The following is a 27,915-nucleotide window of genomic DNA, read 5'->3' on the forward strand; positions in this document are numbered from 1 at the left end:
TTTGGGTTGCTTTCCTTACCTCCGAAGAGATGGAATCCTTTCCTGCAGCTCGGCAAGGGCCACTTCGCAGAGCTGGATTTCTGAAAGCTTTGCTTGATTTTCAAATATTCTTTAGTAAAGAATGTCTTTGTGGCATTGTTCAGTTCTAGAGTAAAAGGGAAGAAAAGAGCATTCTGATCATTAATTTGAATAAAATGGCAAGAATGCAAATGAGTTTCATACGATTTTAATAATAAATTCAGATCTCTTTAAGTCTATAAATGTAAAAATGTATGTAATTTTAAAAATCCCTAATATGTCACCCAAATTCCTATTTGCAGCAGCTTTGGAACTGCTTACACACAGAACACATGTTTAGAAAGAGAAGCGTCTGCACTGGGAGTCATGCAGATCAACGAGATGACAGTACACACAGGCTGTCTGCTGTCCAGAGGACTGCTGCACACTAAAGAACAGAACCAAGAGACAGCAGAAAAGAACTCACAGGCCAACCTGAGGCTATGCATGACCTTTCCTTCAAACAGCAGATGGCCTGAGAGCCAGAGCCACACAAGGGCAGGCAGGCCTAACCTGAGCCTGACTTCTCGCAAGAGTTCTCCTTGGAGAGGCTTGTACTGGAGAGGGCACAAGAAACAGCCTGCGTCTCCATCAACCGCCTACCTTTATCTTCATCACCAATGATCCCATGTATCTATCACCTGGCACCTCCGGATTCTTTCCCTCTTCTTTCTGAGCCTTGGCTTATTCCAGCTGCGTACAACTGTTTATGTTTGACCTATTACTGCCTTATGCTGATGCTCAGGAAAGACAAAAGACAATCTCACTCAGGAGTGTACATTTAACAAGGCCATAGATGAAGGCGGCGACTCCTGCTCCATCCCTGAATCTATAGCTGTGGGCCAGTAACTCAAGCACATGAGTGAGAACAAAGGAAAGTTCTAGTCTTGATATTTATATAACCTGGGCTTGCTATGGCTCCTATACTCTTTGTCCTTTATATGTTTAAATGCCTAACTGCTTTCAGGGTGAGGATCCTTGTGCTCTTTTCTTCAGGGATACACACCTGTTTTCCAACAGTCCACTGCCAGGAGCATCCCTTCAGTCAAGTGACTATTCATCTCCTGACTAAGTGGAATCATTACCACCGTGCCTCCTCTGTGCAATTCACACTCTTGAAGCTGAGAACAGAAGCCATCAATGACTTATAACATTGTCCTCCAGGGCTACTGATTTTAATTTGCATAATTTCCCAATAACTCAAGTATCTGATAGGTGATATTTTATTGACCATTAGGGAAAATAACACAACATTCTAAATGCCCTCATAAACAGACCGAGGTGGTAAGGTAGATTCCAAGACACAGACAACATAAACTAAGCAGAGAAGCATCGTTAACTCAAGACTGTTTATTACTACCCCCTACCAAGTTCAAAATGTTGATGTAGTAAACAAGGACATCAACAAACTCTCTCTTATTTAAAAACTTATTTGGAAATATAACTGAACTCTGGCAAAAAAAAAGATTTAAAAAATATAAAAGCCAGTCATTAGCTTTTTCTAGGAGGAGATGGGAAAAGTCCAATCAGTAATGGTGCCTGAGCTACTGTTGGGACGAGCGAGAGAGAACCATTCAAAATGCCAGCACTTCACTCTCAGACTCCATTTAACCATAGTGAGAAACCAAGTTCAAGGTCCCAGGTCCTAGGGGAGCTGAGCAGTCTCCACTGTAAGAAACAGTCGTCTGAGTCCACACATCTCAAGGACAACTTCTCCATCCTCCTGGCAGGGTCAACCTGATTTCATGATCCTCGGAACCTACTCATGTCCTGATTGGTGAGAACTCTGTTGCTCAACCCCTTACATCAAAATATGACTGCCCCACTCCTCCATGATTTGTGGTCTCATCTTTAAAATATGCTGTGCAATTTCTCTTCGGGGTCACAGTTCACCTCTCAAGTTCATTATGTGGCCCTGATTGGTCAGTGGCAGCTTGATTACAATTAATTTTTGTCATCTACATTGGCCTAGTGTTTGAGTTATGTTGGATTTAAATGGACCCCACAACACTACTCCACTTCTGGCTTAAAGGAACTTAACAGGTAGTGAGCTTTAAAAAAAAATCAGCGCAGTGAAATACTTAGATAACATTCAGGGTAAACAAAGAAGAACAGTATGATTATGGCAATGATTACAGCTTGCAAGATACACTGCAGTTGAAGCTGTACATGCACCTGTGTGCCTACAGCCTGATCTCGTGAGACGGATCATTTTGGGTGATTTTATTTGCTACACTTGAATAGAGAGACATGTAGGCGAGAGAAGATCAGGAAATCATTGCTGCAATTATTGCTGGGCCAAGTTAGAGCTGGGTTTAAGGCTTTTTAACTGTGGGGTTCTCTATCAGCTAGCAAGCTGCTTTTTAATTCTGCTTCCCACCTAATCTCTAGCAGAAATTCACTCTGATCTGCTATGTGTCTGATACTTTGATGATGTATTTAGGGATAGAGATTAATTAAATATAATTATGTCTAGGACATTGTATTAAATCCACATTTTCAAAATGCCTGGGTAGGTGTCAAAATCACTAAGACACTTGCTAAAAAGGCACGTTCATCCAGCTAATTTGGGTCAGCACTGTGTGTATGTGGGCTGTAAGCCTCTCTTTAACAAGTTCCTTGAATGATTCTGATTCACAGCTAGAGTTGATAGCCACTGGGTAGAATGATCTTAAGTTCTTTTTTGGTTGTAATAGTATTTAAATGTATTAAGCCTTACCTTACATTTCTATAAACCTGAGTAGTACCATTATTGAAGGGTGCTATTATCCTATAGATATGTATTATTTCATCTCAGGGGCATTTAAGGTTAAAAATCTAGGCATAGGCAACAACAAATGGAACATCCAACATGACATCTCTTAAAACAACATATGAAAAAAACAAGGACAAGCTTGAGACAGGAGAAAGGTGACAGATTTTCTGTGTCACTTTCAGCTGCTACTACCAATTGGAGAGCACAGGCCTCCTTGTTTTGTTTGTTTGTTTGTTTGTTTTGTTTAAAAATGTATTTAATGGGCTAGCATTAAGAATGGAAACAGGCAACCTCGGAAGATAGGAATGGTGGGACCCTCTAGAGACCTGGAATTTGAGAGACACTTAGGATTCAGAGGGAGGGACCTTAGATGAAATGCCCAAAAGTGGGGAGAGAGACCTAGTAGAGTCCACCTCTAGTAAAAAGATGGGACATTAAGTAGAGGAATAGGGCTGCCATCCCACAGTCAAAAACTTTGACCCAGAATTGTTCCTGTCTAAAAGAATGGCAGGGACAAAAATGGGGAAGAGACTGAAGGAAAGGAGATCCAGTGACAGGCCCAAATTGGCACCCATCTCAAGAAGAGACTTCAAGGCCTGACACTATTACTGATGTTATGGGGTGCTTACAGACAGAAACCTAGCATGGCTGCCTCTGAGAGGCCCAACAAGTACTGAAAGAGTCAGATGTAGATACTTACATTCAATCAATGGACAGAAGCTCGGGACCCCTGTGGTTGAATTAGGGAAAATCTGAAAGAAGTGGAGGAGGAGGAGAAGGAGGAGGAAGAAGGGGAGGAGGAGGAAGAAGAGGAGGAGGAAGAAGAGGAGGAGGAGGGAGAGGGGGAGGAGGAGGGGGAGGAGGAGGAGGAGGGTGATCCCATAGGAAGACCAGCACTCTCTACTAACCTGCATTCCCAGGATCTCATAGACACTGAGCCACCAACTAGGCTGCACACACAGTTGATACGAGGTCCCCAACACATATACAGAAGAGAACTGCCTGGTCTGGCCGCAGTGAAAGAAGCACCTAACCCTCGAGAAACTCGAGGCCCTAGGGAGTGGGGAGGTCTGATAGGGTAGGGGTGGGGGTGGGGGTGGGGTGGGGACATCTTCTTGGAGATGGGAGAGAAGGAATGGGATGAGGAACACTCAGAGGGCAGACTGAAAGGGGAATGACTGGACTGTAAAAAAAATTAAATAATAATAATAATAAATAATAATAATAATAAGTAGTAGTAATAGTAGTTTATTTATTGTGTGTGTTGCAGAGGGGTCCATGCATGCCACAGTTTTGGCGTGAGGGTTGGGGTAGGTTCTCTTCTTCCTCTGTGTGTGTCCTGGAGATTCCATTCAAGTCATCAAGCTTGGCGATAATTGTCTTTGCCAGATGAACCATCTTGATGGCCCCGGATGTTTACTTCCTATTACAAAGTACACTAGAACTTGGCAGATACAATCAATATCCAATCCTATTGAATATACTAGAAAATACTGAAAGCTTTGCATCTGCTCAGATGAGACACTTAGTTAAACACAATGGAAATATCAGTGGAAACTGTAGTATGTCGTGCTTTCATTTAAAAACCAGTTAGTACTAGAGGCTGGGGAGGGGGCTCAGTCAGTATAATACTTTCTTTCCATGTGTGCTGATTTGAATAAGCATGGTTCCTATGGGCTCATATATTTGAGTACTTGGTTCCCAGTAGGTAGAAGTGTTTGGGAAGGATTAAAAGGCATGGCTATGTTGGAGGAGGTGGGGGGGGGGGTGCTTTGAGATTTCAAAAGCCCATACCATTCTCAGTTAGCTCTCTTTGCCTTTTTCTCCAGTGCCATGCTTGGCTGCCATGCTCCCTGCTATGATGGTCATGGACTCTAGGAACTGTGAACTCCAAACAAACTCTTCCTTGTATAGGTCACCTTGATCATAAATAAATGTGTTGGTAATAACATTGAAACTGTAGCATTTGAATGCAATCCTTCCATAAAAATCAAAGTTAATTATGACAGGATGGGGAAGAGGCCTATAAAGTATTTGCCATGGAAGGATTAATACTTGTTTGATCCCCATAAAAAGCTGGATATGAAAGCACAGAGTTTTAACCCCAGTACTAGAGATGTACAGGTGGATTCCTGGGACTTGCTGGCCTACCTGCCTGGCCAGTCAGCCAATCTGTGAACTCTAGGTTCAAGGAGAGTCCTTGGCTCAAAAAATAAGGTGGATGCTTCAGTTCTTCTTAGAAGGGAGAACAAAATACTCAAGGGAGGAAATACAGAGACAAAATGTGGAGCAGAGACTGAAGGAAAGGCCATCCAGAGACCTGGGGATCCATTCCATATACAGACACCAAACCCAGACAGTATTGCTGATGCCAATAAGTGCTTGCTGACAGGAGCCTGATATAGCTGTCTCCTGTGAGGCTCTGCCAGAGCCTGACAAATAGAGAGGTGGATGCTCACAACAAACCATTAGACTGAGCATGGGGTCCCCAATGGAGGAGTTAGGGAAAGAACTGAAGGAGCTGAAGGGGTTTGCAACTCATAGGAAGAACAATATCAACCAACCAGAGCTCCCAGGGTCTAAACTACCAACCAAGGAGTACCCATGGAGGGACCCATGCTTCTGATTTATATATAGCAGAGGTCGGCCTTGTTGGGCATCAGTGGGAAAAGAGGCTCTTGGTCCTGTGAAGGCTCAATGCCCCAGTGTAGGGGAATGTGTGGTTGGGGAGGTGAGAGTGGATGGGTGAGTAGGGGCACATTCTCATAGAAGTAGGAGGAGGTGGGTGGGATATGGGTTTTCTGGGAGGGAAATTGGGAAAGGGGATAACATTTGAAATGTAAATAAATAAAATATCCAATAAAAAATTAGAAGTAAAAAAATCTCTGGTTGGTGGTCACCACAAAATGAGGAGCTATATTCAAGGGTCACAGAATTCGGAATGTTGAGAACTACTGCCTTATGAAGTGTCCTTAGAATGTTTTTTACTATTCTGGGGAATATAATCCAGTTTTGTTTGTTTTGTTTAACAGTGGAAAGGGTGAGGTTGGGTTAAAATGCTATGTCAAGCACATCTGAGATCCCCTTCACACAGGGATGGAGAAGGGTAAACATGTTTGACACCTAGACACTGTTGAAAAGCAATGGAAATTAACAAGCTGTTACCAAGCTATTTTCAGGGCTTCAAGGCAATAATTATGTATACCTCTTCAGGAAGGGCAAGAAAGTTCCATTTGAAATGGATGCTAACACTCCTACTGAAATGCATTTTGCATACATTCAGGACACTTCAAAATGTTTAGTGTCAACAAGGTAGAGAAAGCTCGGTCTGTTGTAAAGGTCTAAATTTAATGGGAAATTACCAGTTTCAATCACAGAAATGCACAAGGTAAGACAGAACGGTATAATCATGGGGCCAGTTCTTTAGGCCTGGGGAGTTCTTACTATGTGCTAATTGAAGATCTGCCACTAACTCGGAGTCTAATGGGACTTACATGCTGGGAGGAAAAGCCAACCAGGACTCTCACTCAGTTCTGACAAAACCTAACCTATACAGGCTCATCAAGTAAATTTCAATCTGACTTTCGTATTTTCCTTGTGACCCATTCACTCATAATTAAATCTGCTTTGGGAAGTACCATTCTGCAGCTAAATATTCAGCCTGAAGAGACATAAAACAGGGATGGAAGTCTAAGGCCACACTCCACTTATTTATCATTTTGTCAAAGAGGAGCTACAGAGTTTATACTGTAGTTATCACTGAGAGCAACTTATGCTTAGCAGTTCTGTGATATGTAGGAGTTCTTGTCATTAGCAAGATAAACTTTTGTTGAAATTTTGTTCATTTTGATTACATTTTTCCCTTTAGCACTTGCTACTACAATATTTGGTTTTCATAATATAATTAAGGTAATGGTGTACCAGACTAAAGAAAGAGTTGGTATGATGATATTTTAACCCTTTAGTTACGAAGCTAGAATTCAAAGACTTTGCTTAATGACTTTTACTACATAAAACAAATTTAAAATTTAAATATATTTTTATTGTATTCTTTTCCTCCCTATGTCTTTCCAGAATCTCTCCCCATCCTTACCCATCCAACTTTTAGTTCTTTCTCAAAAACTGAAATAGAAACCCAGTAGAACAAAACCTTCTTCAAAACAAGAAAACAAAACACCACACACCCTTTCAAACAAAACAAAGGAAAAACTAACAATCAAAAAGCCCTCTTTACTATAACAAAATATAACATACACCCCCCCACACACACACAAACTGTGGAGTGCATTCTATGTTGTCAGCTACTCCTGCATATCTTGCAGGTAGTGCAGCATTTTAGATAAGAGTTTGTGGCTGGCTTGGTGTTTGTTTCTCTTTTGACAGCGTCTTCAACAAATGGTACTAGTCAAACTGGATGGCTGTATGTAGAAAAATCCAAATAGAGTCATATTTAACATCTTGCATAAAACTCAACTCCAAAAAGAATCAAATATGTCAGCATAAAACCAGGTACACTGTGCCTGATAGAAGAGAGATCAAGGGATAGTCTTGAATGCAGGCACTAGGATCAGCAATTAATAATTAATAAATGGGACCTTCTGCATGGCAAAGATCACTGTGATTTGAACAATATCAGAGACTACCGTGAGAAATATTTTATTTTATTTTTTACCAACTATACATCTGATAGGGGGCTAATACACAAAATATATAAAGAACCCAAAAAATCAGATATCAAGAAAAAAAATAACCAAACTAAAAAGAAGGTACAGATCTAAACAGAAAAACCCCAAATGGTTGAGAAACATTGGGAGAAATGTTTGACATCCTTAGCCATCAGGGAACTATAAATCAAAACTGCCGTGAGATTCGATATTATACCTGCCAGAGTGGCTAAGGTCAGTAAAATAGGCGGCAGCTCACTCTGAAGAGGGTGTGGGATACAGGAGCGAGCGCCTCCCCACGGCTGCAGGGACTGCCAGCATGGAAATCAGCGTGGTGGTTTCCTCTGGAAGATGGGAATTAACCTGCCACAGGATCCAGCTTGAGCTATGGGCAGAAAATGTTTCCTGTTATCACAAAGACACTTGCTCAACCATAGTTAAGCACTCCTCTCTTCAAGACATCCAGAGCTAGGAAACAACCTAGATATCCCTCAATAGAGAAGTGGACACAGAAAATGTGGTACAGTTACATAACGGAGAAAGACTATTTAATATTACATCTAACCAAACATTTTGCCTCAGACAATTATATTTATTTTGGATTACCAAATCTTTTGGTAGCTTTGGAAAATTATTTTCAGCTTTATTCAAGGATGGCCAATTGCGCCCATGATGAAAATTCCAAAATGCTATCTATGGAATTGAGCTCAGTTCAACAGTAACTGAGCTCTTTGAATGCTGTAGACAAAAACGTTAAGCATTCATAGTGTTGTAACATTTGTTATATGTTGTTGTAAATTACATTTCAAGACAACGTTTCTGAAAGCTATGGGAAGGGATACATTTGTGGCCCCTCAGAGGTGATTAGTATAGAAAATCTTGGCTTTAGCAAAATCCACATTTCTCTGTATTCTATGTAAAAAGAAATACTTCATTCTCCTTTCTCACTTAGTGCTACTAGTTTAAGCTATTTAGTTATTTCAGGCGATTGAGACAAAGTTTTACTCTGTATCCCAGGTGGGCCTGGAGCTTACTATATAGTCTAGCCTGTCCAGAAACTCAGTGATCCTTCTGTCTCAAGCTCCCAAATTATGGGTGAAGGTCTGACCCTGCTACATAACACTGCTACAGTATTTTGTAAAGCAGTCAAAGCAACACACTTCAATGGTTAAAATATCAAGTGTTAGAGGAGCTTAAGGGAAAATTAAGAAATGCAGTATTGTGCATCAGTAGCTGCAGTTCCTTGGGAGCCTTAGGAGAGATGGTTACTCATCCAGGGGGATGAGATAGCCTAGGTAACACAGCAGATGCCACATGGGTGATCTGTTACTCCTACTTAGCTCACTCCTAAGGAGGGTTTTAAATGTTTTGGGTTTTTTTTCTTCTAGAGGCAAGTCTCTGTAAGTGTGAGTCAATGTTTTCCAGAGATTGGGTTATAAACCATTAATGACATTTGAAGTGATTCTGGATAAGATTGGATATTTATAACTGCCACTTATGCTAAATTAGATACAAACTAGAATATCAAATCAATAAATTCACAGACATATTGCTAAGTATGAGGCTAAGATAAATACTTGACAATTATGTTCATAAAATCCCTTAGATAGGAAAAAAAGTCTCTCCTAATATGTGGACAGAGTAAATTTTATAAAGATGGTACAAAGATGCCAGAAGTCTGAGAAACCATACTTTAAATACTTTGTATATATTCTTATTTTTAATAATAAGAATGTTCACTTCCATAGATTAAAGTTTTGGAGTGACTACACAGAAGACAAATGGACACAGCCAAATAGTCTCCCTGATAGCGAATCCGTATGGGTTTCAGAGGCAGAGATCATTCTATATGAGATGAATTGGAAAAAAGGAATCCCAGAGGAACAAACAGAAGCAGAACCAGAGCCACATCAGCATAAGAATTAATAGACTAGACTTGCTGGTGTAGAATTGGAGAAACTGTGAAATGACCTTCCCATAAATTTGGACATGACCAAGGCAAATCACAGATGGTCACAGTAAAAAGAGGTTATTAAAAAGTGTGATATTCTTGCTGATAAGCTGTACATCCTGGAGAGAGTCCGGTAGGACATTGGAAGGTCAGACAGAAACAGGATAATTGAGAAATATTTGGGACTGTCCCAAAAGCTGCAAATGCCTCTGCCTCTGCCCTGCTGCTTAAAAGCAAATGGCATCTTAATGTGACAGCTAAAACAACTCTGATGCGGTATCATATTTCTCCTTTATGCTTAAAGTCTAAAGTCTCAGGTTAGCTTAAATGTTATTTCCTTGTTTGTTGAGAGATTTTCAAGGACTGCAATTTCTTTATATCTGTTTATCTATACTGAATTCTACTGAATCATGGTTAGGGAGACAGTCAAAGGGGGAAGGCTGGTTGAGAAGAGGAAAATATTAGAACACAGGTAGGGCTTTCCTTCTAAGATCAGGGTGTACTGTGAATAGGAAAGGGGGCAGGAGGTGTGAGTGATTGTCTAGTAGCTGTACTGACTCTGTAATTACCCCCTGTAATACCCGGGATATTCCCACCTTCTGGGTAACTTACAGGGTCTTTCCATATGGACCTCAAGTCTATTAGTCAGGATGTTTGTAAAAAGATCCTCACTTTGTTTTTTGCCCTTTTTTGATGTATCTACTTTAAAGTAAAGCTTAAAAAAGAAACTAATGAAGTCTGATTTATCCATTTCCTCTGAATGTTTGTGCCCTAGGTGCTGTATCTATGAAACCACTGTTTAATCAAAGTTCACGAAGTTAAAATCTTATGCTTTCTTCTAAGAACTTAGTTTTATTTCACTCTACATTTATGGCTTTGTTCTGGAGTTAACATACACACAGCTATTGCGAGGCAGGACTGCAAATTCATTCTTTCCATGTGGTATGCAGTGGATCCAGAAGTACCCGGTCAACCATCATCAGGGCTAATTTTTGGCACTTTTATAAAAAAAGCCTGAGACAAGGGACTTGTGTAGAATCCTCAGGTGCTATAAAGGACAGATTTTTTGCTATAACCTTTGACAATAACAATCCTATGGTCTACTCACAATCAGAATGATAACATTAGGAAATTTTTATGATTAATTTATTCACTAAGTAATTCCTAACACTAAGTCAGATGACAGAAACAGAAGAATGCGAGACGAGGTGACTTTTTCCTAACGTATCAATAAAAATAGCCAAAACTAAAAGAAAACAATCAATGTTATAATAACAACCAATGACTACATACACATAAAGTCAATATAAACTGTGCAGAGCCTTTACAAAGGGAATTATAGAACTTTACTGAAAAGTGACAAACTATAATAATCACTTTTATAAAATATCCACTAAAATGTCACTCATCCTCAAATTAATTTAAACTTTCTAGTTTTTATATACAAATACTAAAATAATTAGAAGTGAGATCATGGTTCCTGACACAGTAGCAAAAACAGCTGCCAGGAGAGACAGTTCCATTGGCACAGAGGCAATGCCTTGTTAAGTGTTGCTGGGACATGTGCCTAAGGATTGCAGAATGGCACTTTATCCTCAGGTAAGCCAAGCACCCCAGGAAAAGTGGGAAAATGAGAACAGAATGTGACTTAAAACCTAGGTAAAGGGAAGGCTTATAAACTTGTAGAGTTGCTAGGGTCTTTATTACCTAAGAATTAACAATAAGGACAAAGGTTAAACAACTGACGCTACCAAAAAGAAAACCAACCCAACCCAAAATCTAGATACTTGACACATTGGTAAAATATTGGAACCAAAAATTAAGGTGTGAATGACAAAGGGGCAAGATTGCTATCCACATATGGCAAAAAGTGGCATGAAACATAAAAGAATCCTATGGTCGGGAATTTAAAACAGAAAACTAGTTGACCAAGGTGGTAGAGACCAAGCCCTCACACACTGCTCTTACTGATAATTCATGGTCTACATTAAGACAAGAGTTTAACAGCTACCTCTGCTTCTCAAAGCTCATCACAAGGAAGCATGCTATGGTGTATTCAAACATTTATCCATGTGGGCCATTAATGTACAAATAAAATTATAAATAAAAAGTGTAAATATTCCATAAAAGTAAATGGGCCAAGTGGAACACGATGTCATTACAAGAAACACAAGGACTTTAGGTTAAACAAGGAAACAAATTAAAAACATTGTTCATATGATCTCATAGTTTGGGTTTAACAATGAGAAAAGTTTAGACATGCATACACCCCACATGCTCGCACCTTCACCCTCCCCCCCCCCACACACACACAGACAGACAAATACAATACTGTGTAAAGCAATCCATTAAAGGCTGTGCTGAAATGGTATGAATGAACACTGGTGAGTCTGAGCTTACTACCTGAAATTATTTTAACAAGAAAACTGAGCCATATTGCTTTAGCAATTAGCAATATGGCTCTCTCTAATTTATACTGGTATTTCCTCAGGTTTTATTTAAAATACCATAAGCAACAAAGAGAAGTCTTAATGCTACATTTTCTCTGAGGATGTATTTGAGGACATTGCTTATGCCTGATATGTTTCAGAGAAGTCACACGGAAGTTTTTCTTAGGACTAAGTACCAGAAACTCCTTTGCTTATCCTTAAAAATTCATATTTTTCCTTCTAATGGATCATGAAAATTACGTCTTTAATGACTTACTTGTACTTTTTTGTTATGTGTTAGAACATCAAAACTCCATCAACCTGTAGTTATTGGGAGGACCCCACAGCTTATGTTAACCTGTAGTTACTGGGAGGACCCCACAGCTTATGTTAACCTGTAGTTACTGGGAGGACCCCATAGTTACTATGAGGACCCCATGGCAAATGTCAATCTGTAGTTACTGGGAGGACCTCATGGTGAATGTTAACCTGTAGTTACTTTGAGGACTGCATGGCTTATATCAACCTGTAGTTACTGTGAGAACCCATGGTGAATGTCAACCTGTAGTTATGTGAACCTGTAGTTACTGTGAGGACCCCATGGAATATGTCAACCTGTAGTTACTGGGAGGACCCCATGGTGAATGTCAACCTGTAGTTACTGGGAGGACCCCATGGTGAATGTCAACCTGTAGTTACTGGGAGGGCCCCATGGTGAATGTCAACCTGTAGTTACTGGGAGGGCCCCATGGTTAATGTCAACCTGTAGTTACTGGGACAACCCCATGGCACACGTCAACCTTTAGTTACTGTGAGGAACCCACAGCTTATGTCAACCTGTAGTTACTGGGAGGACCCCACAGCTTATGCATCTGCATCTGTTCCTGTATGTAGTCTGTGTTCCATTCAACTTTTATTTCCCTTGTCTTAGTATTTCATTGACATATTTTTTAAGATTTTATCTTAAATCTTTTTGAGGTAGTAAGAAGGACACCCTCTATTTTATCAGTCTATAAATGAAAAGCATGCATAGTTTTCTCTTAAAGAGACTGTTAAAATGACTTATTTTAGAATAACAATTTGAAAATAAAGAAAAATGTGAATTTTTTTTTTCTGAAAATAAACCAAGAGAGAATTTAGTCATTATTAGTTTCAGGCATGAAGGAAATACATTTTATAACTGCTATCTGTATTAAACAAGATCCTAGAAGACATGGGTAAGATCGATCTGAACACTCTACAGTGTTTAGTGAGATCCTGTGAGGTAGGGACATCACAAACAGCTGCATCCCATCAAAACAAGCTCTTGGTAGGTGACAGTAGCTCTGGGGATAAGGTGCTCTCCCCTCCCCTGTTAGCTCATGGCACTGTGGCCAGGATCTGCTATGACAGCCGAATCCTTTCTTCCCACATCCATGTTCTAGTCACAAGACAGAATAGGAACATCCTGTAGGCTTCTGCCCTTTTAGGGACAGTTTTCCTCTTTCCATCTTTGATGCTTATGCTCCCACGAAAGGAGGAGTAACTGCTGAGAGACTTGGGCCCTGACCACATTTCTCTGCTGGGTAGTATTGTGTGCTCTTGGTGAGCACACAATTGGTCACGAGACGGGCAGTGATTCTGCAACAGTCTCCTTGCACAGGCAGATCAGAGGCCCAACACATTCATAATTAACAACATCACGTAACAGTGCCAAACATTAGGCATTCCTGGCTCAGAGATTTGGGAGTCTGGGTAACTGTCCTCAGACACGAGGGACACAGAAACAGCAGCAGAAGGCCAACAAGAGGGTTAAGAAGTGAGCAGTTTTGCTTCAGGTCACCATGGAGGTGTCTTTAGAGACATAACAGCAGCTGTCTAGGTGCTTAGCAGGATCCGAGTGCAGAGCTAGAGGTCAGCAGGAAGTCCTGCTTTCACCTGTGGTTCTGGGATAGCACTATTAGTTGGATAAGCATTGCTTTATACACTAGAGCAGAAGTCACATCATGGATGGTTTTCACTGATTGCACAATTATGCCTTTTGAGACAAAGCCAAGAGATAATCAGAAAACATTACTTGACTGTGATAATGAAAGAGAACATTACCTGTCTGGAGAAAGACTCTAGAAATAATTGTCCGGCACAGTGGGCAGGGAGTGCTTGCGGGGTTGTCTTTGGCCAGAGTTCGTAGGCAGGGCTCGCAGAAGATGTGGTGGCAGGGGTAGCACATGTAGGGGTTGAAGTACACATCCAGGCACACTGCACACATGTAGCTGTCCTTCTCCTCTGGGAACTCCGTTTCCTCATCTGTACTCATCTCATTACTCACGGTCTGCAACACACAAGGGAAACATTGTCTTAGTTTAGGATGAGGCTGGATTCCCTGAGAGAAGGTGACTTTATATTTTGTTAAAATTAAAATATTTATGAGATGCCTATAGTATCTGTTTCTGTAACACATTCCAAGTGATATAAGCTTAATCTGTTAAAGTGAGAAGAAAGAGAAAATAGAATATTTCTATATAAAACTAAGCACTAAACCATACCTAAGCATAGTAAGTATACCTGTGATTCTGACCAGTACTAGTTAAGAGTTACATCTACCAGCACTGAGATTATATCCCCCCACCCCCAATGAAAATGGTGACTGTCATCAGTTACAGAATGTTGCCATGACATCAGTCTCTCTTCCTTCTTGCACTGTACCTGGAACCCTTCTCCGTCTACCCCTTACATCTTTATGGGCCTCAATGCCAAAAACCTGTCAAAGTTAAGGGAATGTCAGGAGGGAGCCTTGGCAAAGCAATGTGGGTTGATTATGGGATTAGCTTTGTGGCTAGGAAATATGAGGAACTTCTCTTCCCACATGCAATAGTTTGGGAGAGGCAGCATAAAGTGTAGAGGAAGAGTTCCTATTGTTTAAGCTCAGAGTTGCCCAAGCTGTGAAGCTGTGGGGATTAGACCAGGTGATCCACTGAAAACACTTAGCTCAAATTTAGAAGATGATAACCATGGCCACCCTCCTCCTCATCTGCTCCTCTCATCTTCTCTCACCCCAGACTCTGTAGGTCCTGGGGAAGTCTTGGGGGAGGTTTTCTCAAGCTAGGATATATTCAGGGAAAAACTATCAAAATTGACTTCTTCTCTCCTCACCATGATGAGATCAGTGAGTGAGATTTGAAAGGACTTTGGGTTTATTAAATATCTCTAGTATGCAGGGAGATGTAGATGTATACAGAAAACAAAGCTTGAGACACAAATGAACAGAAATTAACTACCGAACCCTCTATTACACATTGAGTGTTCATCTCTTGAAAGCGTCTACTGAACATTCCTCAGTGTAACAGCATGAAGGGGTGAGACATAGGTGATAAGTCACAGAGCAGAACTCTCAGGAACTGGATTAGAAACCCATGTATGGGCTGAGGAGTAAACTCACCCCTTTCATTCTTCCATTCTTCTGTCAGTGAGGATTGCATTGCTTCACCTGACACTGACCTTTCTAAGACCTAGACTGTGAGCTTTCCTGCTTGCAAGAGTATGAGACATTCCTATCCTTATAGATTTCCCAGTCTATGGTACTTGTGTTGCAGTACCAAGACCTGGTGGTTTGTGCTGCAATAACACCATGGTATAAGTTATTATTTATCTAGATATGTTTACTTTCCATAGTCATTCTCATTTCATAAAAGAACACAGCTGAGTTTGAGCTAATTTATTTTTAATTTGAATTTTCACTTTTCTTTTAGGCATGGGGACATTTGTATTGAACCTCATTATTCGTTGGTCCTGAGTAATGTATTATACATGGTTTTCTCTGCTCTAGTTTGCCTTTTTTCCTTTCCTAGTATCATCCTTTGATGGAATGCATTCTTAATTGGACCACATTATTATATTTTATTTTTTCCATTTTGTATTTATGTAAGAACCATTGTCCTTTTCCAGGGCTATTAAGTTTGCATTATTTTTATACTTTGTATTATTTAAAGATATTATGTATCTGAGAATGATTCTTATGTATGGTGAACCTTACAGACAAGTATCATCCTCTTGCTTAATTGATTTTGCATTTTTTTCCACAAAGAACTTCCATTTGTACACTACAATGAAGAGTTACCTTACCAGCAGAAATCTGTCTTTTTTTAAAAATCCCAGCCCACTAGTGTATTGCCAATCCTGCCCCATAATCATAATTTACAATTTTAGAGTAAGACTCAGAATCTGACTGTTGAAAGCCTTTAATAGCTCAACAGTGCTATGGTTGTTCCTGACCATCCCTTGACCGTGTATAGTTTAGAATTACATTGTCATGTCATGGTTTAAAAGCTGCAATTTTTACTTGAGCTATATTAAGCCTATGGATAAAATTATGATGCATTAGAAATCTTTATAATAAAAAGTCTTAAACCTTAGAGGCTGGTATTTTCCCATTTAAACAAAAGCATTTAAGGTTATCTGGATGCAGTTCTGCTTTTATTTGAGCCAGTACTTGCCTTCATTCCTGCTGCTCACTCCCTCTTCTCAGCTAGCCCAGTCCTCTCAGTGAATGTGACATGCATGTTCCACAACCTTCACACCCAAACAAGTATGTAAAGAAAAACTGCCTCTCTAGTGCAGGCTGACTTTCTCTTCTCGATTTCAACAGTAAAACTTCCCAAGAGACTCAGCATGTTGTAGGTGATCTCTGCTTCTTATTTCCTATCCTCTCTTCATCCCACTAACTTGCCTTCCACTCTTAATATAAGGCGGGGACTCCTTGCTCACACAGTAGCAGCCCTGGGTGCAGCCATATCCAGAACACCTTCCAGACTGTTTTCCCATGATCTGTCAGCAGCATTTTTCAGATAGACCAGGAATCCTGAACTTTCAGAGCCCTGAAGCTGGAGTTCTAGGCAGTAGAAGTCACCTGATGTGGGTACTAGGAACTTACCCATACACTTTATTAAACACTGAATCACTTTCTCAGCTATGTCAAATGTTAACACTGTATAAGTATATCTTTTAAAGATATGACTGTTTCAGAAATATTACAAATTTCATGTTTTAGGTCAAATTAATTAAATAAGCAGTGACCATTACTAAATGAATAATAACTTTAAGTTTTGTGTTGAGACTTATGAAAACTTGTCCTAGGCTAGATGGGAAAGGGCTCTAACTATTTTTTATTGTCTGTAAATGGTCTTTGGAGAGGGTAACAAGTGCTATGTGAAATGTTTCCTATCCACTGTTTCAGAGTCGACAGGTTTTCTTTGTTTGTTTGTTTTGCTTTGTTTTGTTTTGTTTTGTTTTTCGAGACAGGGTTTCTCTGTGTAGCTCTGGCTGTCCTGGAACTCACTCTGTAGACCAGGCTGGCCTCAAACTCGGAGATTCGCCTGCCTCTGCCTCCCAAGTGCTGGGATTAAAGGCATGCGTCACCACTGCCCGGCAGAGTCGACAGTTTTTAATAATGATTTATGGATAGTTTGTATTACATTACCTATTGGCTGGTTTTACTCATTCAGTGGAAACAAGGTAATACATATTCTCATATATATATGTATATATATATATATATGTGTGTGTGTGTGTGTGTGTGTGTGTGTGTGTGTGTGTGTATGTTTATCATTATTAGTTTAAATTTACTTCATTTCCCAAGATGTCTTTTGTATTGTACTTATTAGATTCTACAGATTTTCCTTCTATTAAAAAGGAAACCCATTGGGCTGGTAGAAGTAGTTCAGGTGGTAAAAGTACCAAGCACAGAGATGAGGACTCACATGGTGGGAAGAGAGAACCAACTCCCTACATGTTGTCCTCTGATCTACAGTACACACAAAATAAATAAAAATGTAACACACAAACAAACAAACAAACAAACATCTTTATTGTCATGTTAGCTTTTTGATAGTTTCCCCAGTCAGAAAAAGTTGGCTCTGGTTTTAACATTCATGCTTTTCCTTAGTGAGTCTACCTCTTACCATGATATATTAATCAATGCAATACTTTTTTCCCTCAAATAGCTTTTAGATTTTTGATGTTTATTGTTTACATTTATCTATTTATTTTATATGTGTATGTGTATGCCATAGGCCACGGAACAACCTGGAGAAGTTGGTTCTCTCTGCCCACCATGTGAAGTCTGGCTCTAAAACTCTTGTCATAAAGAGTGGTAGTAGGCTCTTTTACCTGTTGAAAACCCCACTCGTCCTCACTCTTAGATTTTCAAACTGAGTATTAAACATGTTACAATTTGTGAGTAAATGTAATAACTCCACAGAAAGTAGATGGTGATGTTTATGCACACGCTCTTAAGGGAGTTGCTGAGTTCTGGCCAACACCCACAACTGTAGAACTTTATGCTATAGCTTATGGAAAGGCAGCATGGATGGGGTAGATGAGGCATCCATGTATCCATTTATATGCTTCTACCTACAAAGGAATTAATGTACTCACGGACATCAGACTACTCCAAGAAAAGTGAGCAAAGATAAGGAAAACCATATCTAATCAGTTTCCATAGTGTCATGTTTATAATTCTTCCAGGTCACCAACAGTGGTTGCTTTATCCTTCTAGATACAAGGATTAAACATCACTAAAACACAGCAGAGGACAATAAGTAACCGAAGAAAGAATTCTGTTGTGGGTAGCCACCGGGAAGCAGGAGCAGTCCATTATCACACTGGAGGTGACAAAGAGAAAGCAGGTTCAGGAACAGAAGTATCGATACAACACAGTCTAAACTACTGCATATTCATATAGTGAGTAAGCTGCTATTAGGTGCTAGAAAGTGACAACTCACTTTTGTCCTGGCATGCATTTGAGAGAAACTGTCACCTCCGATAAACTGGGAGTCAGACAGTGAGCAAAGCAAGCTTAGGAAGGACTCACTGATGTGACTCGGCTACTGTTGGTCTCATGTGACATGGTAAAAAGGAAAAGATAAGTTCAGGGAAAAGAGGATCCCAGACATGAAAGGAGGAAGGCGACATTTGGAAATTCTATAACTGGTAGCATTGAGAGCAGACAACTGGTTCTCATACTCAATCGATAAGGTACTCTAAAATGTTTAAGAAACAGAGATCACCTGGAGTCAAAGATCAAATGGGTGTACAACTGTCCAACGCGTCAGTGCAGAATCCCAGGGTAAACAGTGGCATTCGGTAAACGCTTTCTAGATTAACTGCAGTGTTCCCTATGAATTCTTGGGTAAAGTCAGTGAGAACCAAACGTGTGTCTTCATATATTAGTGTGGCCAGCTTCTCGCATCTGTGATTATGTCTAAAGTAGTGGGCATATGTTGAAAGTAATTTAATGTATGTCTACTGACAAATGTGATAAGTGAAATCAAATAGATCAAAAAGCAAAGATTAGACAGAATATTGCAAAGATTCATCCTGGCATGTGCCAAGATTATTAGAAACTTTAAGTGCCTTCTTCCACAACAACTAAATATTTCTTCATGGAGGATGTCATTTGCAACACACTGTGGTTTTAGTTCAGAATTTCTTTTAGAGATTCAAGATGCTAAATAGACAATTAACACAAACCTCCTCTTCCACAAAATGAACCAAAGTAGCAGGTAAGTAGCTACACTCTGAAATGAGTGATTGGTGGTCCACCAAAGATGAGCAAGAGAGGAACTGGTATGTTTTCATATTCAGAGACCTGTGCCAACAGTATAGTGAGAGGAACAAAACACAGTATTTGTCAGCCTGGTTCTTTGGGTGAGGTAAAATGAGTCTCCTGTTTGTAGGTATATGAGTCAGAGAAAGCCCCAGGATACTTGTGGATGCTGGCAATCTGCACTGTATGAATCCCACAATCCGTGTAAGCTTGTAGCCTACTAAGGTGGATAACCTGAAATTGGCACAGTGGCTTTGCTTGAGAAAGTGTATCATATCATGCGACCCAGAAATTGCCCAGAATGCTATACAGTAGCCATCTTGTGAAATGAGCTACTTGTCTGTATTTGGGTTGCCCAGAAATACCCATCTATTCTCATTGTATACACTGTGCCCGACATCACTAACCATAACAAAATTTATGAAAGACCATAATATACTCAGGTAGACTAAAAGTAATATTGTATAATAGATACTGTAAGGCATATTTTCAGAAGTAGGTCATTTACTAAGTCAAAAACTCTCTAAGTAGAGATATGTTAAGGTGCTAGACATTCACATATCTCCTGGGAACACAGAGAATACATGAAGATTTCAGGTTTCACAACGATCTCCAAAGAACACAGAACTCTCTAGGAGCAGATGGCAAAGAAATACAGCTTGAGATACCTATCAAATATTAAAAGAAGAATTACAACTAGGCTCAGTGACATTACACACTACAGATGGTTCAGTGGCTTAGAATGTGTATGGTGGCACAAGTCTGGCTGCTAGCACTCACAGCAGGCAGTTCATAACCTCCTGTAATTACAGCTCCAGGAGATCCAACACCGTCTTCTGGACTATGAAGGCACCTGTACCCATACATGCCCTATCTCTCAAGTGTGTGCATGCGTGCACACATGCAAGTACACACACATAACACACACACACCCCTAAAACTAAATCTTAAAAAAGGGGAGGGCGAGGAGGGGATGTAAGAACCAAGTGCAAGGAAGGGGCAATGATTAATCTGCAGATTTCAAGGACTTGGAAGTTGACTGGTTGCACTGGGGAGTTAAGACATTTCAAATAAAGTCAGCGGGAGATAATCCCCATGTGAGCCAATGAATGTAACATCGGTTGTCTAAGGAACATTTTCGATTTTTTTCTTTAATGTCTTAAATAAATCATATCTTAAGCTCATAGTTTTTGAGATGAAGTATTTCATTTCTTATGAAGATCACTCAATAAATAAAAGGCCTTGCTTCTGATTACTAGATAGGTAAGAGGTCTCATTGGGAGTCTGCTGGGAAAGAAACCCTACTCAGTACCATCTCTGACAAAAGTCTATCAGTTGGCTCCAGAAAACACTGATGCAGCCCCTCCTAAGTCAGGCTGCATCACATCTCGTGCACACACACGAGGCATGTCTGCTGGTCTTGTTTCTCTTCTAAAGCTTACAGGCTTCTTCCCTTGCCTTAGGCCTTACCATATTTCTTTGCAGCACATAAAACCCATGTATATATAAACCAAGGTGGTTTCTGTTGTTGTTGTTTGCAGTTTTATTAATCCACGGACCCTCTCTCTTCTTTGGGAAGAAGCAGATAATATTTTGGTGTCCCAAGGAATGGAAAACACACAGTATGTAGTTAACAAAGAAGTTAACTTGGTAAACCATGTAGCATTTTATTTTCCAAGTGTATGTATCATTCTCAGCACAAGTGGTGGATCTGGAGCATCTCCATCAGGCTCCTCCTATCTTGTCCCTCTGCAGTCAACACACACACACACACACACACACACACACGATAAATACACTGCAGCGTTATGGAAAGACACTGCACTCAACAAGCACTACACAAAGGTGCTATGGTAAGACATTGGTAGATCTCTACCTGATCCTCATGCTTCTCCTAGTTCTGAGTTGAATATTGCCCAGAATTGTGTAGGCAAGGAACGCCTACATCGTGCTATTTTCAGAATTACAGAGAAAGCAAGGCTCCAGAATTCTTTCATGCACAGGGGAGTAAGGAACAATGGAGGATGGTGCTGAGGCATCATGAGTAGACAGTAAGGGTTGCTTAGTCAGCACAAGGAAGATACTACACGGAATTGGGAGGCCGAATACTCAACAGGCATCAGTCAGGCCAACTACTCATCTCTTCTACCAACATCCTGACACTTAGAAAGCACTAGAAACGTGAAAACATAGGCTGAGGGGGATGGCGTGTTGACTCTACATAGACTAAGATTCCTTTTTTTAACCCACATAACATGTGTGATCAGACAAGTTATTTGACCAAACGAATATATAATATGCACTATTTTTATATCTTGCATGGAAGATAATATGAAAATGATGAAAATCACAGTTCTTAATATCCAACTCTATAGAATACACTTAGTACTAAGAATAAATTATTTTCTTTTCATTATATTATTTAACATCTTCACAAAACTACTTTATTTTTTATAAGACTGACATAGCATTCACACTATGTCATAGAAAGACCTTAGATATTAAGCTTATTAGATAATAGTAATGATTAAGAAAACAGCATATGGAAGTCATCTTAAATATAGCTCTTTCAGAATCCTTGAAATGTATGATTCTTAAAGAAATGTAAACTTTTACAAATGTCATTGTTGTGTCATAAGAATTTATATTTCTGTCTCAGAGTATGACTTTAAATTTGCATAAATACATATTCCAAATTTGACGGTTTGGGAGTTCTAACATATGCCAGTTTCCATAAGAGCCATCAAAAATTACATATTTTAAGAAATAACTAGAAGAGCTTTTTATATCACTGCAAACCCCTACTTTTAATGAATATAGAGAACCAGTCAATGCAGGAAGTCTCACTTCAGGGATGGTTGAGTAAAACACTAGGTGAAGGGTTCTCTCTCTCTCTCTCTCTCTCTCTCTCTCACTCACTCACACACACACACACACACACACACACACACACACACACATACACTGTAGACATAAATAAAGCTCTCATTTCTGTGTGTAAACAAGTGAGAGTGCTTGGTGTGACAAATGTGGATCAAAGGCCTCCTTGGCTTTGATAAAGAGGTTCCAGAAAGTCATCTGCACTCTAGTGTCCATTATTGGGGCTGTGGGCTAAATTAGTCCCTCTAATTTGGAAGCCTTGAACTGAAAAAAGAAAAAAAGGAACTCTAAAATAAGTCCTTCATTATTCCTGTATAGTCCTGAAATATCACTCCTAATCCATATTCTATTTGGTAATGCTTGCTCAATGTTGAATGAATAACACACACATATAATATTTAATGATAACATACATTATACATGATTTTATATATACATATAATGACTAGTGTGAATACTAACTTTTAAAAATTTCTTATTTCATTCTTTTTAAAACAAAAACAAAAACAAAAAGAAAACATGGATTCTCTACAGGTGTCTGGATGTCCTGGAATTTACTATGTAGACAAGCCTGTCCTCAAACTCACAGAGATGCACCTGTTTTTGCCTCCTGAGTACTGGGATTAAAGATGACATCATCACACAAGCTGACTTTCCTTTTAGGCACTATATTGAGAAAAGTAGGAGCAGTGTTTAAGCCTGGGTTGCACATGTGTATGGGCATATACATGTGTGTATGCGCATGAGTGTGGAGGCCTGAGGTCAGCCTTTAGTGCTGTTCTTCAGGTCCTGTACACGTTGGTTTTTGAGACACAGGCTCTCCTGGTGACCCAGGACTCACTAATTCAGGTAGACAGCCTGGTCAGCCAGCCAGAGATCCACCTGCATCCTCCTCACTGCTGGGATTCCCAGGGTGCCCCTACTGCGTCTGGCATACAATGCCGATGCTAGCGACTGAACTCAGGTCCTCATACTTGCATGGCAACCTCTACTAACTGCTGTCTTTGCGGTTTTCCTTCATGACCTTTATATAAAATTATGTAATAATCAGGGTTCACACCAAAGATAAATTTTGTTGTAATTTGAAGTTACTGACTTGCCTACTTATTCTTGATTCCAACAAGAACAGATGACCAATAATCATATGAAATTTAACTAAGGACATAAAATGCCCCATGAGATGTCTGATCTTCTGCATTTACATATTTATCTGTGCATGCATTTACTTATTTGGTGTATTATGTGCATGATGTGGGGACATGTGTCACACAAAGTACAGAGTTGGTTCTCCTTCCACCACGTGGGTCCTGGGGATAAATTTAGTTTGTTAGGCTTGGTGCTAGCCCATATATGATTCTTGGAAATTAAGTATTTTATGGTTTAATCCCGTCTTTGTCTCTTAACTCCAGAATGAATGAAAATAGTATAATTGTCTTTTTTAATTTTTAGATTTATTTTTATTTATTATATTTAAGTACACTGTAGCTGTCTTTAGACACACCAGAAGAGGGCATCAGATCTCATTACAGATGGTTATGAGCCACCATGTGGTTGCTAAAATTTGAACTTAGGACCTCTGGAAGAATAGTCCACTGAGCCATATCTCCAGCCCATAAATGAACTTTTAAAAATACTGAATTGTCTTAAAAGAACTTTACAGGTTGCTTGTTTTTCCTTTTTAAAAAATGTTTTGAGACAGAGGTTGGCTACATAGCTCAAACTGGTCTTGACTTGCAATATGCCCAAGATATAGTCTCAAAAACACAGTAATCCCTCTGCCTCAGCTTCCTGGAGGCTGCAATGCAAACATGTAGATATAACTTAATATCATCTTTATATTCATCAAAATTAAAAATAAGTAAATATAGCCAGGCATGGTGGTGGCACACACCTTTAATCCCAGCATTTGGGAGGCAGAGGCAGGCGGATTTCTGAGTTCGAGGCCAGCCTGGTCTACAGAGTGAGTTCCAGGACAGCCAGGGCAATACAGAGAAACCCTGTCTTGAAAAAACCAACCCCCCCAAAACAAAACAAAAAAATTAAATATAAATTTACTATAACATGCATTTGTAGTATATTTAGAATTATATGCTTTCCTCAGTAAATAAAAATATAATTTTGAAAAGACAAAAAGAAAACCACCAAAACATTAGTGGTAAGAAATAGAAATAAATGCTTTAAATATTTAGAAGTATATTGCTTCAGGAAGGCAAAACTGAGTTCCTTGTTTTCTCACTTGATGGACTGATCTTAGGCAAATTACTTAACATCTGAATCCATTTACCCATCAGCACAATTAGAATAATGCCAACCTACCTGATTTAAGAGTTACAAGAACAACCTCTTTAGGGTCTTAGGGACACAGAGCCCATGTCACCTAGGAGAATACTTTGCAATTTTTCACTGTGGGGATGGGAGCACAGCACTGTTCATCTGAGTTCCTTTTCCCCTCCCTACAACTGAAGGGATGAGGACAACGACCAACCATGCTCTTTCATGTGGACTCTGACATTGCTGAAGCTCTGTGTTTAACTTCATCCCATAGGGACAGGTCAGCAGCAGCAGCAGCACTCCTATCTGAAAGCTTTATGAATGCAGATATGGAAATCTCAATGGTTTACTCATTTATTCTAAGGAGATTCACAACTCCTTGTGTCTTGCTGTGAAATATATAAATCCTTCCAATCCCCAATAAGAAAGAGTGAACAGTTTTTTTGTTTTGTTGTGCACTGAGAAGTGAGGAGAGAGGGTGTGACTCTTAGCAATAACTATGTACAGACTTTATCTTACCCATGGATTTTAGCCAGGCAATAAATGCCTAAAGTGCTTCCTGTAGCAATGCCTGCAATAAATGAAAATGGTGGCTGCCTCTGTGTTCCACATTCAATTTTTATCTAGTAGGTCATTATTTCATATATATATGCCAGTACCTGGGATATTTCACAGGAAAGCCAGCCTAACTCAAAAAATAAATGTTGAGGCTTGATAATAAAGTCAGGAATGGTCTAGCGGCTAATCACAGTCTCTAATGCAGTGGTTCTCAACCTGTGGGCTGTGACCCCTTTGGGAGTTGAACAGATCATGTGTCCTGCATATCAGATACTTAAAATTCATAACAGTAACAAAAATCACAGTTGTGAAATGGCAACAAAAATAATTTTATGGTTGGGGGGTCACTACAACATGAGGACCTGTATTGAAGGGTTGGTTATAACATTAGGAAGATTGAGAACTGCTGTCCCAAAGGCTCCTGTAATCCAGTGTGCACTGCACAGATTAGCGCAGTAGGGCTAATTTGAATCACAGTTCATCTCAGACAAACACCCTGGGACCTCAGCGAGGGATCCTGAAAATTACTTATGCTTTCATTACAGATGAAACAGACCTTTCCCAGGCTTTTACCTGAACATACAGGAACACTTAAAAGACACTGCAGTGCTTTACAAGTCATGAAGAGACATGGAATAGGTACATCAAATTTGCCACATGTGGGTTGCAGCTGGCATGACAACCCATCACAGGAAATTTTAGGGAGAATAAAAGCATCACATATTTCCCCTTTAAAATTATGACAGAAAAAAATGTGATCGGTTTAAGCGAGGAATACATAAATTAAGACAGCATAAAAATAGTATAGACATGTCAAAAAAAAGTTAAAAAAACGAGTAGAGAAAGACACAGCAAATCTGCTGTTACATGGGATTTCTGCAACCATTCATCAAGGGAAGTTACAGGGCATCGAGAAGGCAAGCAGAACACAGGACATGAAAGACATGGACGAGACTGGACAGGAAGTGGCTGCAGACAGGTGTGTATCGCGTGGCAGAGCTGTTACAGCAGGGCCCGAGAGGTAAAGTGAATGTGAGCTGACAGTTCCCTCAGAAGAGAACGGCGATGCTGTGCTATGTACGGATCAGTTAATGAAGGGTTGCTTGATGAGAGGAACATTGGAGGAAGGAGGGTTAAGGAAGAGCTGGCAGCTCTGTAAGTGTCTCACAGAAGCTGAGAGGAATGACAAGCAGTCCAGCTTCTCAAAGACTCCTTTTCTGTGGTCCAAAAATGAGATGACAGGAGCTGGCCTGAGTTTTTGGCAGCTGAATTTGCAGAAAAATGAGCAACAGCTATAGTAAATTTTGCTGTGGATAGGGACACATTTGTTCTTTCTGTAATTCAAACAGTTTTCCCTCTCCCTCTCCCTCTCCTCCTCCTCCTCCTTCTCCTCCTTCTCTCTCTCTCTCTCTCTCTCTCTCTCTCTCTCTCTCTCTCTCTCTCTCTCTCTCTCTCTCTCTCTCTGTGTGTGTGTGTGTTATACACTCATGTGTGCAGGCATGACAGCCCATGGATGACCATGAAGAGGCCAGGAACACTGTATCTTCCTCTACTATTTCCCACATAGGTTTTTGCGACTTGGTACCACAGTGGAGCTGGGACGTACCTTCTTAGGTCAGTGACTGGTTAGCAAGCTCTAGGGTTGTACCTGTCTCAGCCTCCCCTGTGTTCTGAATTGGGGTTCTTGGCATGTGTAGCAGTTCTGGCTTTTGCATAAGTGCTGTGATTTGAACATGGGTCCTCTTGTTTCCACAGGAAGTATTCTTACTCAATGAGCTATGTTTCTAGTCCTCAATCAGCCATTATCTAAAGGGTAAACTTCTAAATCTTTGATATGTTTTTTTATATGTACAAGAGGTACTATAATTTTAGAATTTAAAGATTCACTTAGATGGCTGGATCAAAAATGTCAATACAGAAATGTCAGTGGAGGATATACAAAGAGGCTCATGTTCCCCTACATAAATTCTCTGTAAGATGTTTAGAAACCTTCTTAATTTAATTTAATTTTATATGTAATTCATTTTTTACACTCCATATTCCATTCCCTGCCCCTCCCCATCCACCCTCTAACTGCTGCACATCTCACACCTCCTCCCCACTCCACCCATCTCCATGTGGATGCCCCCACCCCCACCCCACCTGACCTCTAAACCCTCCAGTCTCTTGAGGGTTCGGTGCATCATGTCTGAATAGACATAGACCCGGAAGTCCATGGCTGTGGGAATTTTCCAGTTGGTAGAGGTATCAGCCATAGACCACAGATGGGCCTAGGGAGAAGACAGAGAGCAGTAAAGGGAAGATAGGAAGCAACTGTCTCTCACATGGAAGTGTTGGGGACTCTGGCTAAGATTCTTAACTCACAGTATACATTACTTGATGCTAAAATAAATTTTCTACATGAGAGCTATAAAATAAATCAAAATCCTCTAAGGACTCCATACATCAATGTCATTGTGTTTCTGAAATTAGTGTTGCCTATTGTAGTGGTTTGAATAGGTTTGGCCTCCATTGACTCCTGTGTTTGAATATGCTTGGCCCATGGAGTAGTGCTATTAGGAGATGTGGCCTTGTTGGAGGGGGTGTGTTCTGTGGGAACGGGCTTTGAGGTTTCATAAATATGCTCGAGTTTGGCCAGGGGAAGTCTTCTGGTTGTTTTCAGAATAAGATATAAAACCCTTAGCTCCTTCTTCAACACCGTGTCTATATGGACACTGCCATGTTTCCTGCCTTGACAGTAATGGACTGAACCTCTGAACCTGTTAGCC

The 27,915-nt window shown here is 40.0% G+C and overlaps 1 protein-coding gene and 1 long non-coding RNA gene across 14 annotated transcripts in view; one reads left to right on the forward strand and one right to left on the reverse strand.

The window, feature by feature from the left end:
- The window catches only part of Rnf180 (ring finger protein 180), a 164,252-nt gene that overhangs the window by 36,942 nt on the left and 99,395 nt on the right, over window positions 1-27,915 (reverse strand). For all 13 annotated transcript variants that reach the window (XM_017315607.2, XM_030247413.1, XM_030247414.1 and 10 more), the window contains exons 6-7: window positions 13,942-14,167; window positions 20-145 (exon numbers count right to left, since the gene is read on the reverse strand). In XM_017315607.2, coding sequence (XP_017171096.1) covers window positions 20-145; window positions 13,942-14,167 — 352 coding nt within the window. The remainder of the gene's footprint in view (window positions 1-19; window positions 146-13,941; window positions 14,168-27,915) is intronic.
- Gm52064 overlaps window positions 22,939-27,915 on the forward strand; it is an 81,469-nt gene continuing 76,492 nt past the window's right edge. Inside the window, exon 1 of the long non-coding RNA XR_003950705.1 lies at window positions 22,939-26,126. This is a non-coding gene — a long non-coding RNA (predicted gene, 52064). The remainder of the gene's footprint in view (window positions 26,127-27,915) is intronic.

The sequence above is a fragment of the Mus musculus genome, chromosome 13 (genome assembly GCF_000001635.26).
Source record: "Mus musculus strain C57BL/6J chromosome 13, GRCm38.p6 C57BL/6J".
In the NCBI taxonomy this organism is placed as follows: domain Eukaryota; kingdom Metazoa; phylum Chordata; class Mammalia; order Rodentia; family Muridae; genus Mus; species Mus musculus.